Raw genomic sequence first — 17228 nt, forward strand, 5'->3', positions numbered from 1 at the left:
CCACCCTTTTGCATGTATTTATTACTTAAGTAGGATGTGCACGTGGGGCTCGTTATGTAGCTGATATTCTTGACACAGGCCAAGAATAGAGAATTATAAATCCGACAACTTGTTTTCTTATCTTCTCATCTTACTAGGCTGTGCTTTTCTTGAGTAAACTTGAATTGTTTGCCAGAAGATAGTTGCTTCCTGTTGAATCTCAGTATTTATTTGTGTGTAGGAAAGGTTTTCATCTAAGTATTCCTTTGTAATTTGATGGAAAAAAAATTTTTCTGGAATTATTAATGGCAGATTCCCATTACATATCAAAATATCCATGTTGAATGTGCCACACAGTGGGCTCTAAAATGCTGTATTGTCTTTAGAATGAAACATTGAAAGAGACTTTTTTTTTTTTTTTTTTTTTTTGGTTTTGGAGTCTAAGATGTTTTATCATTTAACGCTGTTAATACACAAAGTGTTAGGATACTTGATTGTTTGAAATTTTAAAGTGGGTTTTATGACATTACTTTGTGTTAAAACTGCATTCATCTAGAACTTGATTTAGAAGCTGATAGTCTCTTATGGAAAATTGAAATGTAATTACTTCTAACTCATAATATTTAGATTACATACCATGTTTGGCTTCTCATTCTTTCACTTTCATCAACTGCTCATCAAAGACAAATAGAAAATGTTCCGTTTACTTCTACCACGTGAACCGGAAGCAGAGGCATTTGCATTCCTAAGATGCTTACCTGCTGCTTCACATTTCCTAGGAGAAAATATGTCCGTTTCTAACATATTTGTAAATCATCCCAGGAAGAAATCTTCCATTGTTCTCCTGACAGTCCTTTATCTTTTTTTAAAAAGAGAAAAGCCTTTGGAAAGGAGTTTTTTTTTGACAATTGGGTGATGTTTGATATTTTCTTTCCGTTAAAGGAGAATTTGAGTTGAGAAGTGAGCTCTTCCTGGTCTCTTCTGGCTTCTTTGGCTTGCTGACCCACTGCCCAGGTGTATCACTGTGTACACACGGGAGAGAGCAGGGGTTGGGGAGTGTGCCTGAGGGCGCAGACACCCAGCACGTACACATCCGTGCAGCAGATGAACAGAGCAGCTTCCCTTTCTGGTCATCATTAAAGCAAAAATCAGGGTTGCAGTTGAGAGCGTACCTTCATGCCTATTGGAATATCTTTCTTGCACATATTTCCACAGGAGTCCTGGCAGCTCACACTCTCTGGCTTCATGGTTTTACAGTCACTGCAGTAAATGTACATGTCTTTGTCCTGACTTTTTCTTGTCTGAAAAAGGCTTCTTTTTTTTTTCCATTCCCTTGAAAGTAGGGGCTGGAGGATAATGGTGGTGGGGGCTTGGGAATTTACTAGGGGATTTTCTGCCCGTGGAGTAATGGTGAATCCTATAGTTGGGCCACCACCTCTGTTGTACTAGAATGTTTTTCTTAGAACATCTACCAAAAAGTATGTTGTTTAAGAATCCAAGTTGCAGGAATCTGTAAGTGTGGCTGTTCCCAGGACTGTTGGGTTTTGCCCTTTTCCTCCTCTACTCACTTCACACTTTTTAAAGTAAACAATGGATGTGATTCTGCAGAAACCGCATCTGTATGTGTATAAGGGATGGGCTCTCTATTTTAGGCAGTAAGTTTTTGGGGTTTTTTTGTCATTTGAAAATGAGAGTTAGTTTTTTTTTTTCACTGCTGCTATTATGGGCATGTGTAAAAAGTGGATCCTGCGTTGTGTTCTAGAGGCTCCTTACATTTTAATTTAAATAATGTGCCTTTGCAATTTTTTTTTTAAAGGTAGTGTCTTCCCCAGCAGATGTGGCTGAAAAAGCTGACAGAATTATTACAATGTTACCCACCAGTATCAATGCAATAGAAGCTTATTCTGGAGCAAATGGAATTCTAAAGTATGTATTTCTCATTTTATTGTTATGCCAGTTTATGAATTTCACGTTTGTTAGAACTATTAAGAAATTACAATTATGTTAGACTTCTTGTACTGTTTTTGTATGTCTTAAAAGTGAATGGTGTGGTTTTCTCTCTCATTGTAAAGGGTTTATTTTTTGACTGGGGTCAAGTATGTGACTTTGGAGAATAAATTTTTTTTGCTTCTGTTTCTTTCCTTTAACTCTTACATTAAACTTTCACTTTCACTGGTAACATGTTTAAGAGAACTTTTAAAGCTTGCATTTTAGACTGTACAAATGTTACAAGCATAATTTTCTTATGGTTTATAGAAATTCACGAAAAGCTTTCTATGAAAAATAAAACCAAGCATTGGAAAGAACACCATTATTTAAAATTTATTATGTAATAAAAAGTTATTGTATGTCCTCTGGGTTAGTACATCTGTAGTAAGAACTTTAAGAAGTTGAAAATAAAGATTAGCAGTAGCTCTTTAAATAATATATAATTTAGGTCAGCGTTTCCTACCCAGTGCCTAGCTTCCAGGGCTTTGAGAACCTTTTGGTTAATTGCTATATATTGCCAAACCCTTGTGGTTATGTTGGGATGACAGTGGCTGAATTTCTAATTTAGTTTTCCTGGTCCTACTGATTCCTGTCCCTCACTTTTTTTGTTGTTGAATTTCAGCAAAGAGCCAGAACAAACTGGTAGGCTTTGTAGACACATAAAGGGCTAAAAGAAAGGCTTTAATTTCATGAAGCTGTAATACATGAAATTTGAGGTTTTTAGAAATTGAATTGCTTTGGAAAACTAACACACTTAGAAGCAAAAGACTCTTGAATATTAGGCAGAAAACTGATAAGATAAATGTTTAGATTTCAGGGAAAATTGAAAGACACTTATTTTGGACGGAGCCCTCAGGCCCACAGTGTGTGTGGTCCGGGTGACCTGGCTGTCTCGTTGCCTAGTCTGTTCCAGTTATGGCCCTGCTTTACCTCTCAAGGAGAAGCTGCTAAAAACTTTGTGGAGACAAAATCCTACATTTTAAAATATCCTTTACTAAGGAATTTGGTGAACAGCTGAGGGGGCAGTTTTGTCGAGGGAGTGCTTTGTGAGGGTTTGGCTTTACATTGAACTATGATTTGCCTCTCAGGGGTGGTTCTTTATTTCCTTTGGGGCCAGGATCCTTTCCCATGCCCTGTGCAGATATAATTTTGGGGACAATTTTCCATTTGCTTAATATTAATATTTTCACAGATAACTGGTAAACTTATTTTTTATTTTTTAGATTACGTAAAGTGAAACTCCATGTACTGAGGTGATCTATAATAGAGTATGCAGTTTCTTTTTTGTGGAATATACCCACTCACTGCTTTTGGACCAGATCAGTTAATTTGGCTAAAATTGTTATTTAAAGCACTTTGTGTGCTGGTTTTTTTTTTTTTTTTTTTTTCCTGTAGAAAAAAATTTCTTTTTCTTTTTTTTTTATCGTTTTTAGCAATAATTTTCTGTTTCTCTTTAAGTATTTATGTTTATTCAGTTCTAATTTTCCAGTCGTAATTATGATTAAATGCCCTCTGGGTTAGTTTAGTTGTAGTAGGAACTTTGGGAAGTTTGAATTAAAGGTTAGCTATACCCTTTTTAATAAATCATAATTTAGGTCAGAGTTTCCAAGCCAGTGAGCATAGGCATAGATTATAGACTGTAAGGAACTCTATAGGTTTATAGTCTGCACTTAGAGTACAAACAAAACTGTTTCACTTCAAGAATGCCATTTAAATATTGATGTAAAATATGATATATGGAAAGACTGTTTCTTCCTTTTACCAATGTCTGTGTATAAATTTACCATAAAGAACAAAAAGACTGATATTTCTAGGTCCATTCCCATATATTCCCTTCTGCCTGTTTGATGTTTCATTTTGTCTTTAAAAAGTTAGTTATTAAAGAATGTGCCATCCTAAAGCAGATGGCTAAATTTTAGTTGCTTATGTTTATTCTACCTAGCGGAAATGAAATAGATATGTGAAAATTGCAATATGGCTTGTTAAAGACAAGTAAATTACTTTTTAAAGAGCCCCAGCTACTTTACAAACAAAAAATTTAAATCTTACCAAATAGCCCTTTTAAAGTTAATGGGTGTTTTAAATTGTTTACATCTTAGCTTACCTATATTATTACAGTGAGTTTGTATTTCACCTGAAACCAGAATTTATACTATGTAGTTTATTAGATCATATTGGTTTGTTGGAAGAAGTTTGAGTTTACTTTGAACTAGAATTGATTTGAAAATGAATCTGAGATTTTGAACCACTTCTAATGTTTTTAATACTAAACCAAAGACCTCCTTGATAGCTGGCAGGTTTTGGGAGAATCTATAGGTAGTTGCATGAATACTCATTCAGAATTGTAAATTATTTTTAACACTGTAACACTCTAGATTTTTAAAAGCTATATTTATGTTTATTTACTTAGAAAAGTGAAGAAAGGCTCATTGTTAATAGATTCCAGTACTATTGATCCTATGATTTCAAAAGAGTTGGCCAAAGAAGTTGAGAAAATGGGAGCAGTTTTCATGGATGCCCCTGTTTCTGGCGGTAAGTGATCGTAAAATAGGTGTACACCTATTCTGTTAGTCAAGAGTAACCGTTTTGTGGTACCCAAGGTATATCTAGTTATTTTTAGAGCTGTTGCAGATGCTCAATTTCCTCATTAAAACAAAATTGACTTAACGTTATTTGGTACTCTCAAAATAAATGCTTGTTCTAAATTGAGATAAAAGGATGTTACAGCTTTGAAGAGCTGTGAATTTTTGGTCCAGATTGCTGTGGGTAGGGATAGATCAATTCCTAGAAAATGTTACCTTTTCAGAACAGATTCAAGAAATAATTCACCTGAAAAAAAAATTGATCAGTGTTAACAAAAAAAAAAGTAAACAATTAGCCCGAATAATCTTACAACTGTTTAAAGCATTGAAAAAGCAGCAAAAAAGAAAAAAATAATTTCATGAGGGAAATAGTAGGTTTGGATGATTTTACAGATAAATGTTACTAAAATTTTAAGCAGCAGCTCATCTCAATTTTATATGAACTTTTCCAGACAGTGGAAAAAGAGGACATTCTTCCCGACTCTCTCTGCAAGGCCTTTGTAACTCTGATAATTAGACAGAAACTTTATTAGAAAAACTGTAGGTCTATATCTGTCATGAATATCGAAGTAAAAGCTTTAATATACTAGAAAACTAAAAACAACCCTGTGTGAAAGATCAGACACTATAACCAAGTTTGTCTTATCTCAATATGTGCACAAATGGCTTAACGTTAGAAGATCTATAAAGAAATTTTACCACATCAACACATTTAAAAATCATATCATCATCTTAATCAGAGGACAAGGAGACCCACTAATAAAATTCTGAAACCTTAGTATTATCAAATGTTAATAGCAGGCGTCTGAGTATTTTGAAATGGCATGGTTGTGGGTATTACGATTTTCCATAATTTTCAAATTTTCCAAAATTACTGTATATAAAATATATATGCACACACATGTATTTACATACATTAATACATACATTCATATGTAGTCATAGCAATATAACAGTAGACAGTGAAGTAGCAGTTTTATTCCTGTTAAACTTGAATGTAGGCATTGGAATTAAAAAATAACAATATGGAGTTCCCGTCGTGGCGCAGTGGTTAACGAATCCGACTAGGAACCATGAGGTTGCGGGTTCGGTCCCTGGCCTTGCTCAGTGGGTTAACGATCCGGCGTTGCCGTGAGCTGTGGTGTAGGTTGCAGACGCGGCTCGGATCCCGAGTTGCTGTGGCTCTGGTGTAGGCCGGTGGCTACAGCTCCGATTCAACCCCTAGCCTGGGAACCTCCATATGCCGCGGGAGCGGCCCAAGAAATAGCAACAACAACAACAAAAAGACAAAAGACGAAAGACAAAAAAAAAAAAAAAAAGAAAACCTTTTTAAAAAAAAAAAATAATAACAATATATAATAATTTAAATCAGTTTCTGTTTTTTCTTTCATAAATAACTTAGTGGTCTTATAAATATATCTTGTATGCCAAGCCATTTTTGAGTATGGATGGAGGTATAAATAATTGTTAGGCCTATAATCATTATATTGAATTGGTTAAGTAGGATTTTAGGTGTAAAGATTTACAATGTCATATGGACACTTTGATCATAAAATACTAATAAGCAGTTTTAGGCTTGGTGTTGGTATGGTTTTTTTAATAGACTAGATTTAATAAAGTGAACAATTCTTTCTTCTTTGAATGGTCCTATAATTTAATTTGAAAATTGATATGGTACATACAGTCTTGCTTTTGTTTGATCTTCTTTTGTGTCAGAAATAGAGCCTGAAATTATTTGATAATGAAGAATACCAATTTGATTTTTTTAATTTTAATTTTTTTATTGAAGTATAGTTGATTTAGTGTTGTTTTAGACCAGTTTGATTTTTAAATGCTATTTTAGCTTTTGAAATACATGTAGTCTTGTTTGTAATAAATTTTTGTTCATACCAAGCTATTTTAAAACCCAGGTTTGTAGTTTTAGGGCGCAAAAATGCTTATTTATGGTAGTGAATACGCCTGAATCTGAACTATATTATAGACTAAGAACTTTGTGTACAGATGGTTTATGATCATTTATTGGTTGACGCATGGTCATTATAAGATTGACCAGTATGTGATAGAAATTTGTATCTCTTCTCATAGTTACTGTCTTTATGTTTTTAATGTGATGGATTAAAAATGGCTTCATTTTCTCAGTTAAACTTTCTGTAAGTTAAATAGGTGGGTCTAAAAACCATTATATTTTAACGAAATGGAATTAAGGAAAAGGGACTAGGAAAAGCCTGGCTAAGGACATGTCTAAGGACACCCAAGATGCAGCTGCAGTTTTGTATTTTTATATGGAGATATTACATACAGATACAGTAGTATTCTAAAAATGTAAATGGAAACATACTATACTCCCTATTCTATGGTAAGCATTCTAAAAAGAAGTTTTTTTTAACCCAAATGAATTTGAAGTTGTATAGATTTTTGAGGAAGTAATTTGTTTCTTCAGCCTTTTCTCTGTTTTCCGAAACTGTTCTAGGCATGAAATGAAAAGAATCATTACTATATCATTTTACCAGTCCATGTATTAATAGATTGAAGATTTTCCTCAGGTTTCATTTTGATATTTATTAGACCTAGTCTATAGCAGCTTTTCTGTACATCATCCTTAATATAAGTAAGAATTCTATTTAAGTTCCTTATCACTTTAAAAAAATAATCAAAGCTGTCAAACTGTACATGCCTTTATCAAGGCCCACATTACATTATGGACCTATTTTTTAAATTTTATTGAAGTATAGTTTATTTACAGTGTGTTAATTTCTGCTGTACAGCAAAGCAATTCGGTTATACGTTTCTGTATTTTTTCATATTCTTTTTTTTTTTTTTTTTGTCTTTTGTCCTTTTTAGGGCCTTACCCACGGATATGGAGGTTCCCAGGCTAGGGGTCCAATCAGAGCTGTTGCTGCCACCTACGACACAGCCACTGCAACGGCAGATCTGAGCCGTGTGTGTGACCTACACCACAGCTCACGGCAACTCGGGGTCCTTAACCCACTGAGCGAGGCCAGGGATTGAACCCGGAACCTCATGGTTCCTAGTGGGATTCATTTCCGCTACATCATGACGGGAACTCCATTCATATTCTTTTTTGTTCTGCTTTATCACAGGATATTGAGTGTAGTTCTTTGTATTATACAGGAGGACCTTGTTTTTTTTGTTTTTTGGCCACACCTATGGCATGTGGAAATTCTTGGGCCAGCGATCAAACCCCCGCCACAGTAGCAACCCAGGCTGCTGCAGTGACAATGCTGGATCCTTACCCACTGCACCACAAGAGAACTCCAGTAGGGCCTTGATGTTTATCCATCATGTATATAATAGTTTGCATCTGCTAATCCTAAACTCCTAATTCCTCTGTCTCCGACCTTCTTCTTCCTGAACAAGTCTGATCTCTGTGTCTCTATATTTGTGAGTCTGTTTCTGTAGATATATTCATTTGTGTCATATTTTAGATTCTACATATAAGTGATACCATATGGTATTTGTCTTTCTGACTTAATTCACTTAGTATGATAAATCTCTAGGTTCATCCCATATTACATTATATTTACAGACATTGATTCTTTTTGTGCTAGAGTTAAGTCTTTTTTTAAATTGTTTTTATTAAATATTAAATATATATACAAAATACTTATAAAATTATAAAAGTACAAAGTGTAAGTATACATTGAGTCCCCCTTCCCAGTGTAAGAAATAGAGCCTTGCTCTTACCTTTGAAGTTCTTTTGTGTTTCTAATTTCTTTTCTCCCTAATTGGAGAGAACTTGTATCCTGAATTTTGTGACGCATGCTTTTCTTTAAAGTTTAACCCTCGTGTTTTTATCTCTAACCTGTAGTGTATTTTCTGTGATTTGGAACATCATAGAAGTAGAGCAACAATGTATCCTGTGACCTTTTCATCTCACACTGCCTTCCTGAGTTTCATCCATGCTGTTGCTAGAGCCACTGGCCCACTCAGTGCCTTAGTAAGAATTAGCAAGAGGCACTTCCTTTGTTCTTAAAGCCCCTCAGGTGAGCAGAAGTTACCTTTGTAAAAAGAAAAAGATACTCCTTTCTCTGGACAGAGGTAGCCCTGCTCAAGATTTGTGGTTTGGTAAGCCCAATATGGATTGGGTGTCAGCATGTACTTACTCCCTTGGTGAGGTCCACGTTCAGTGCATAAAATGTATTACCATTACTTGGTTGTTACATGTAGATCATTAATTTTAGCTTCTCTTTGGTATTCTGCCTTTTTTTTTTTTTTTTGGTCTTTTGTCTTTTTAGGGCTGTACCCGCGGCACATGGAGGTTCCCAGGCTAGGGGTCTAATTGGTGCTGTAGCTGATGGTTTACACCAGAGCCACAGCAATGCCAGATCTGAGCCACGTCTAAGACCTACACCATAGCTCACGGCAACACCAGATCCTAAACCCACTGAGTGAGGCCAGGGATCAAACCCACAACCTCATGGTTCCTAGTCGGATTTGTTTCCACTGCGCCATGATGGGAACTCCTTGTATTCTTTTATATAAATATATCATGCTTTGTATACATTTGATACAAAATTATATTCTTATACATTGTGGAAGTATGTCTTTTAAGTCTCTGGTTTCACAGCAGAATGCCTGGAACATAGCTGGTCTTCGGTAAATATTTAAAACCTTAACTTGAGTTCCTGCTGTGGTGCAGTGGGTTAAAAAGCTGACTACAATGGCTTTGGTTGCTGTGGAGGCGTAGGTTTGATCCCCAGATCCCACATCGCTGCAGCTGTGGCATATATTCAGTCCTTGGCCCAGGAACTTCCATATGCTGAGGGTGTGGCCAAAAAACAACAGCAAACTTTAGCTAGAAAAGTGACCATGTGAGATAGACAGGACAAGTGGTGATAGTCCCACTTTACCAAGGATGGATGCAACATCCAGAGGTATTAGGTAATTATCTCGAGATCACGTTGTTGGTCAGTGGCAGAGTTGCAGACTATTAGTTGAAGTTTAGTTTCAAGTTGAAGCCTAGAAAGGCTAGACTGAGTAAGCCAGCTGTTTGCTCAAGACTAAGGTTAGACTTGTTTTATATTCCATTGCATTAGGAAATAACTATTTTCTATAAAGTTCTAGTTTATTCTCAGAGGAAAATAAAGATTGCTAAATGGAAGATGTCCTTTAAAATGTAAACTCTTTCTCATTCAGCTAAAAAGAGGTAACCGCAGGTGCGGTGACCTATTACAGTAATGGCCCTTTACGGCTCACATCTCTAATTCCATACTGTGTATCTACTCCTTCCAGTGACTCTGGGCTTAGCCGTCTGACTGTATATTAGCAAACACCACACAAGGATCGACTTCCGAAATCCTTTGTGTATTGAGTCATGCTCTCTCTTGCTGCTGGGAACTCTTACCCTGCACACAGAGAAGCCTGGATCAGCCTGCTGGAGACATGCACTAACCCAGCGTATGAGTGAGGCCATCTTGACCATCCAGCCCAAGTCTAGTTCCCAGATCACTGCATCTGCATGACTGACCTCAGGCCTGACCAGGAAATGAACTGTCCAACTAGGACGGTCTAAATTGCTCACCCACAGAATTGTGAGCCAATAAAGCAACTAAGTTTTGGGATGAATGTTATGTAGCCATAGATAACCGATGGAGCCAGTGTAGTTGATATTTCTAAACTTAGATAGAAGTGTTTGTTACTTATTGTATCAATGAGTGTGCTGCCTGTGCTTATTTAGTGTTACAAAACCCTTTCTGAAGGAGAATTATTGTGATGCAGTTAGTGTAAAGGCCAACTTTAACGTCAAAGCCAAGTTGCTAACATGAAGTTTTATTATTAAAATAGTCTAGAGGAGAGTTAGGTTTGCTGTAAGCAGGCCCTGATTCTCTATTTCTGATTACAAAAGAGATTGTTTGACTAAATACTGCCCAAATAACTACCCTGGTGAACTGACATGGTGATAGACATATTATGTAAGATCTGGAAAAGTAAGTTGGTAAAACTCAGTGTCATTGTGGTATTCTTGTGGACTGCTGGGGTTAAATAGTATATCTGGTTGTTTGTTTTTCTTTTTGCCTGCACACGCAGCATACAAAAGTTCCTGGGCCAGGGATAGTACCTATGCCATAGCAGCAACCAGAGCCACAGCAGTGACAGTGCTGGATCCTTAATCCCCCTGAGCCACTAGAGAACTCCAAGCTTTCAAGTGTGTCTTGTACTCTTTTTTTTTTCTTTTCTTCTTTTTTTCTTTTTAGGGCTGCACCCTTGGCATATGGAGGTTCCCAGCCTAGGGGTCAAATCGGAGCTGTAGCTGCCAGCCTATGCCACAGCCACAGGTAGACAGCCTTTGGGGGAGGGGAGGAATTGCCTTGTTTTATAACTCTCAGAGCTGCCATCTCACCTGGAAGAGGCCTAACACTTCTGTTCCTGAATCACTTGAGAAGAAACGGTTGAGAAGACATTATTCGGGAATCTGGAGAACTGCAGGGAGATTAGATCAGTCCTGTTGTGTTGACTCTACCCTGGAATGTTTAACTGGTTATCAGGAATCTTTTGTTCTATGGGTGGGTTTGCACAGAACTGAGGGTTTTTTGGTTCTTCCTGTTTGAAACTCACCTGGCTAGTGCTGTTTAATCACATCTTCAGAAAAAGAAAACAAAGCAATATTGTGATATATCTCTAACTTTTTTTTTTTTTTTGCTTTTTTAGGGCTGCACCTGTGGCATATGGAGGTTCCCAGGCTTAGGGGCTGAAACAGCTGTAGCTGTTGGCCTACACCACAGCCACAGCAGCGTGGGAATTGAGCCGCATTTGCGGCCTACATCACAGCTCACAGCAACACCAGCTCCTTAACCCAGTGAGTGGGGCCAGGGCTCGAATCTGCCTCCTCATGGATACTAGTCAGATTCGTTTCCACTGAGCCACGACAGGAACTCCTAAACTTTTTATCTCCAGTGTATATCTCCAGCGGGGTATTTATTAAATTATGGTTGATAGAATTAACAATCTTATGTACCTTATTTTATTATTATTATTATTATTATTTTTGGTCTTTTTGCCTTTTCTAGGGCCGCTCCTGTGGCATATGGAGGTTCCCAGGCTAGAGGTCTAATTGAAGCTGTAGCCGCCGGCCTACGCCAGGGCCACAGCAACGCGGGATCCAAGCCACGTCGCAACGCTGGATCTGTAACCCACTGAGCAAGGCCAGGGATCGAACCCGCAACCTCATGGTTCCTAGTCGAATTCATTAACCACTGCGCCATGACGGGAACTCCCTCTTAGGTATTTTAAATTCGAGATTAATGTTAAATATTTTGAGCCTTCCTGCAGTTATTTCTCACTCCCATGCTATTCTCCAGGCTGTTTATCTCCAGATTACTGACCTTTCTCTGAAGTTAAACTGGGTAACTGCCTCTGCATTTTAACATCAGTCAGATAGTATTTTACGTATTCAGAATGTTTTATTGTAATAGAAGATGCCATTGGGAGGTGTGATGATGATCAAAGTGGTGGGGTTAGGCTAAGAGAAGTAGAATAATATTCAGAACAACTTAGAAAGGAAGTAAATTCTTATATTAGAAAGTTAGAATTTAGCAAAGTACACTAATAAAATGATTTGCGAATAGTTACAAAATGCGCAATAATGCAGTACAGCAGTATCCCCGTATTCCCAGTACTTAACCAGAAGGGGAACTCTTCATTAGCAGTTTGATCACAGTGGCATGCCAGGCATTGCAGAGAAACACTGTCTTTGTCTTATCTGGGGTGGCTATTAATACTTAATTTGATTTTTATCTTATATTCAACTTAAGGGTATTTACAGAGAGAGTGTAACACCAAATTTGATTTATAAAGCTGATTCTGGGGCAAGAGAAGGATTTTTAGTTCTGGAAATGGCAAATTTACATTAAAGATCAACTGGAAACCTAGTAAATACTTCCCAGTTATGTCTGAGGAGAACCAGTGGAATTAGGAATTCGATTTGACAGTTCTCTGGTCAATATTCTTTAAGCAAGGAAGAAAGGAAATTAGTTAATTAATATCATTCTCTTACCACCTGTAGTTTCATTTTTTTGTTGTACTTGGGTTAATAGATTAAAAGAAGTTCTCTTGGGTATTAGGGAGAGCCTAGAACCTAACCCTAAAAAGATCTTCATTTTTTTCTTTTTTCTTTTTTGGTCTTTTTGCCATTTCTTAGGCCGCTCCCGAGGCTAGGGGTCTACACCAGAGCCACAGCAACGCGGGATCTGAGCCGCGTCTGCGATCGTGTACAGCTCACGGCAACGCCAGATCGTTAACCCACTGTGCAAGGGCAGGGATCGAACCCGCAACCTCATGGTTCCTAGTCAGATTCGTTAACCACTGCGCCATTTTTTTCTTTAATGAAGTGTCTTAGAAGATTATGTACTGGTTTTTGATTATATTCTCTAGTATACTTTATTACACTGACAGCACCTGGATTGGCAAGGGATGTGTTTCATTCTTCATTTCTTGCAGTAAACGTTTATTGAGTGCTTCTTATGTACTAGGCATGTTCTAGGTACTAGAGTTAGAGCTTTAAAGATCCTCAACATCTTTTGCCTCATGGAGCTTATGATTTGGTAGGGATAGAATCAATGAATGGACAGGAATAACTTCAATGATAAGTACTACGACAATGCAGAGTGTACGGTTAAGGGGGCAGAGACTAAGGGGAGGGCCCTTTTGCATAGTGTGGACAGGATGCCTTCTCTTGGGGAAGTGACCTGTAAGCAGAGATCTGAATGCACAGGTCCAGGGAAGAGTGTTCCCCCTGGAGGGAGGTTCTCTGTAAGGGATCTCGGGTGTGAACAAGCTTGGTATGTGTGTGGAACATTTATCTTTGTGTCACTAGGACTTAGCAGGTAGTTTTACTCAGAGTTAGTTAAATCGAATCATCTATACATCGACTCCTAATATGTCTAATACTGTGATTTTGTTTAACAGTTTGATTATCAAAGTAAAACTAACTGGGGTGTATATCTGTTAGCCCATGACACTGGCTTTGTAAGTATGATACCCATGGAGTTCCCATCATGGCTCAGTGGTTAACAAACCCGGCTAGTATCCATGAGGATGCGGGTTCGATCCCTGGCCTTGCTCAGTGGGTTAAGGATCCAGCATTGCCATGAGCTGGGGTGTAGGTTGCAGACACAGCTTGGATCCTGAGTTGCTATGGCTATGGCGAAGGCCGGCAGCTGCAGCTCTGATGCAACCCCTAGCCTGGGAACCTCCCTATGCTGCAGGTGCAATCCTAAAAAAACAAAAGGCAAATAATAATAGTAATAATAAGTGTGATACCCTAATCTGTTTATCTGTCTTGTTTGGTCACACCATTTTGGACGTGTGCATTTTTGTTTTTTATATGAAGTGGGTCTGCTACCACCGTTCCAATTTGGTAAGCTCTCTTATGTAATGAATGCTAGACATAAAGCAAATTAAAAGCTATTATTTGTGACTAATGACTAAATACTGTTTAGTGTGCTCCAAGGGCATAATTATAGCACTTAACTGTGCTTGAATAATTGAAGAACAAGCTCACTGATTGCCTAATATGTCTGTAGGTTTGCATGGAAACCTTGAGTTGAAGTGACTCTGAAGTGGCACTTATAGTTAGCCCAAGGCTTTCTGTGCTGGTAAGCCTCATTGATTTTGCTAAACTGTATTGCTTCAGTTAGAGATTAAAGTCAAAATTAAATAATTGAACTTGTGTGTATGTTTGTGTAACAGCTCCCTACCAGGAAGCCAGATTTTATACTCTACTTGGCTGGGTTTAATTTTAGTAATTTGTTTGAGAGATTCTTAGAATATGGAATAATAAGCACAAAACCTATTGAGTGTCTCTTAGACTGCTAGGCTTGCTTGCTGAATTCTTCAATGAAAGTCTCATACAGACTCCATTATTGTTTTTAAAATCAGGTGTGCTGTCTTGGCCTTTACTGCCGACTGAGCTGTATGTATACCTACTGTTTTTCCACTCGATCTGTATCTAAATTATGGAAAAGGGAGCACAAAAACAAAAGTTATTTATATTTTGGCACCTAACACCATTTTAGTTAAGGGTCTGTTGGCATTTCCATTAAAACGTTTTCTTAGAGAGGTTTATAACTTGGCAATTTTACTTGGCTTTGGGCTGAAGCATAGCTATTTCTGTCCAAAAGCAAATTCTTTTACCAAATTTCATATAACTGAATTCGTTGTGGTTTATAATATGTGGAGGGGGACGGGCTTTGAATCTAGGTCTCTGCTGCTCTTACAAGCTGTTTGATTATGTGGTAGTATTGCATTTGAGTCTTACCTCAGTAAGATTTTATTTTTTTTAATGTTTTGAAATAGGTTGGTTTAACATGATTAAGATAAATTCATTTTCATGGGTTCTTCCCTTTAAAGAATTGTACTGCTATAATGTTCTTTTAAAATGATCAACTTCTGTTATTTATTACAAAATTTAAAAGGACTTTGTGGCATTGACTTCTGTATCAGAGACTTGGATTATTCTATCTTGAAAAACATAAAATTAAGTAAGCCTCTCCTTGTCTGGTTTGATGGTATTTAAAGCTTTAGTGACTCAAATAAACTTTTCTTTAACTGGATTTGAGAGACAAATCCATTTCCTTAGAAATAACATAAAGTTCATCGGTACCAATACACCAGAAGTGGGTTAATAATTATGTTAGCCATTAACATTTACCCATAATTTTACTTATCCCCTGTTTCCATTAAGTATCCTTTTTGTCTCTAGAGAATACCTTTCGCCTGGGATTTTCTCTAGTTTCACAAAGTGGTTCAGAAATGTTTGGTAAATAAATTCCAAGGATTTCTTTGAAATTAGTCCCAAAGAAGAGGTGCCCATAAAAACCTCTTTTTACATTCTTCAGCCTGCCTGAGACTCCCTTACAACAGTGGTCCTGGACAGGAGTCCCTCTGTAAGGTGTTAATGAGTCCTTACCATGTTTAGAGAAGATGGTTGACTCACTGCCCAAGATAACACAGTTGAGGCAGCTTTTTTAACAGTTCGTTTCCTAAGAAAATAGTAGAATGGGTTATAGAAGGCAGGGTGAGCGCTTCACTCAGTGTTTGTATTATTGCTGTCAGTTATTGGTAGTAATAGTTATTGTTGCTAACAAGAGCCTAGTTTATTTCTAAGAATTTACTCTCTTGTAGTGTGCAGTTCCCTCATCTCCAAATCTGCAGGCCAGATTTTTAACTGCACTGCAATTTCCAGTCAAATAACCAGAGTTGCTCTTGCCCGATTCTGCCCTGTGGTGGGGGGACAGCATGTTCTCCTCACGGCTTATGTTGAAAAGTGCGTGGATAAGGCAGGGGTCCTGCCTGAAGTAATCCCAGGGTATTTTTAATGTCCTTTAATTGCCATTCAGGATGTAAGGCAGACCAGACACAATGGGTCTGGTCACTTAGTTCAGGACTGCCTAGCCGTGTTTATATAAAGGTGAAGTAGATTTAGTAAATAAATCTGAAGCTATTAATTATATATCATTTATTTTTCATTAACATCCATTGATTCCTAAGTAGTGGGAAATTAGTTGTGGTACATCTTATGTATACCATGGAATACCTTGTGTATTCCATATCTTCGTTTTGTTTTGCTTGTGATCCCAGCGTAGCTCTTATGGGTAAAGTGGGAGGAGGCAATGGACTTAAGAATTTGATAGTGGCCTTGTCATCACAAACCGTTATCAACAGTATTTGCAGTTTTCTAGGTATTTGATTTTCTTAAAGTTTGGATAATGTTAGCAGATGAAAAGTATATTAAGTCCTTCTCTGTATATGGTTGCCATATAATCCTATTTTATTTTGCGTGACTCTAGCTATTTCAGTTGTGAAAAATTTAAATTTACATGCACATTTCATAGTAGCCATCTTCTCAACATGGCCATGAAAGTATGATAATTGACTTAGCATCTTTCTTCTGCCTTGAGTAATTTACCTCTGCCTGAAGGTAGAGGGGTTTTGTTGTTGTTTTGTATTTAGCTCAGATTACGTCCAGCATTGTGAGAGATATGGACTCTTTTAGAAGAGTATTAAGAATTTTAAGATTTGTACGTGACTTCTTTTTTTATTGAGCTATTATTGACTATTAGTTGTGGTCATTAGGTTTATCCATTGCAGTCTCTCAGACAGCATTGTTCTTAGCGAGTTTTTTTTTTTTTTTTAATTTTTTTTTAGAGTGAAACATAATATGAGGCCAGGCATACAAATAATTTTATCATTAATTTATATTTCATTTCCACTAATTATGTGTAAGGGTAATACTTGTTCTCAAGTGACCAGCATTTTTAATGTACTAAGTACATATATTAAAGAGTAGAAAAATAGTCTTGGCAGACACTGAAATAGTTAATTGGCTTTTCCAGCCAAGATAGGTTTATAAAACTTTCTGAAAATTAAGAAGTGGGAGAGAGAGAATTTTTCTTTGCATTAATACTGCATTAACCCTTTATCTTAGGCTATAAAAATCTTCTTGCAGCATTTTTTCATTAGATAAGCAGCTAGAGGAAGAAGGATAGTTGATTTATTGTGATTGTCAAATATCTGCAGATCAGTCATAGGTGAAAGAATTATTTTGACATAAAATCCTGAGCAGAGATGTTTTTCTCTGAAAGTAAGCGATAATTTTGAGAAAGGAATAGGAGCAACAGTATTGTGCAGACTTTGTGGTCTCTAGTCTTTAGCAGCAGA

General features: G+C 37.1%; 1 protein-coding gene across 1 annotated transcript in view; it reads left to right on the forward strand.

Moving 5' to 3' along the window:
* Positions 1–17228, forward strand: part of HIBADH (3-hydroxyisobutyrate dehydrogenase) — a 116762-nt gene that overhangs the window by 21171 nt on the left and 78363 nt on the right. The window contains exons 3-4 of the mRNA XM_021079217.1: positions 1796–1905; positions 4379–4500. Of these exons, the coding sequence (XP_020934876.1) occupies positions 1796–1905; positions 4379–4500 (232 nt within the window). The remainder of the gene's footprint in view (positions 1–1795; positions 1906–4378; positions 4501–17228) is intronic.

Source organism: Sus scrofa, chromosome 18 (genome assembly GCF_000003025.6).
Source record: "Sus scrofa isolate TJ Tabasco breed Duroc chromosome 18, Sscrofa11.1, whole genome shotgun sequence".
Lineage (NCBI taxonomy): Eukaryota > Metazoa > Chordata > Mammalia > Artiodactyla > Suidae > Sus > Sus scrofa.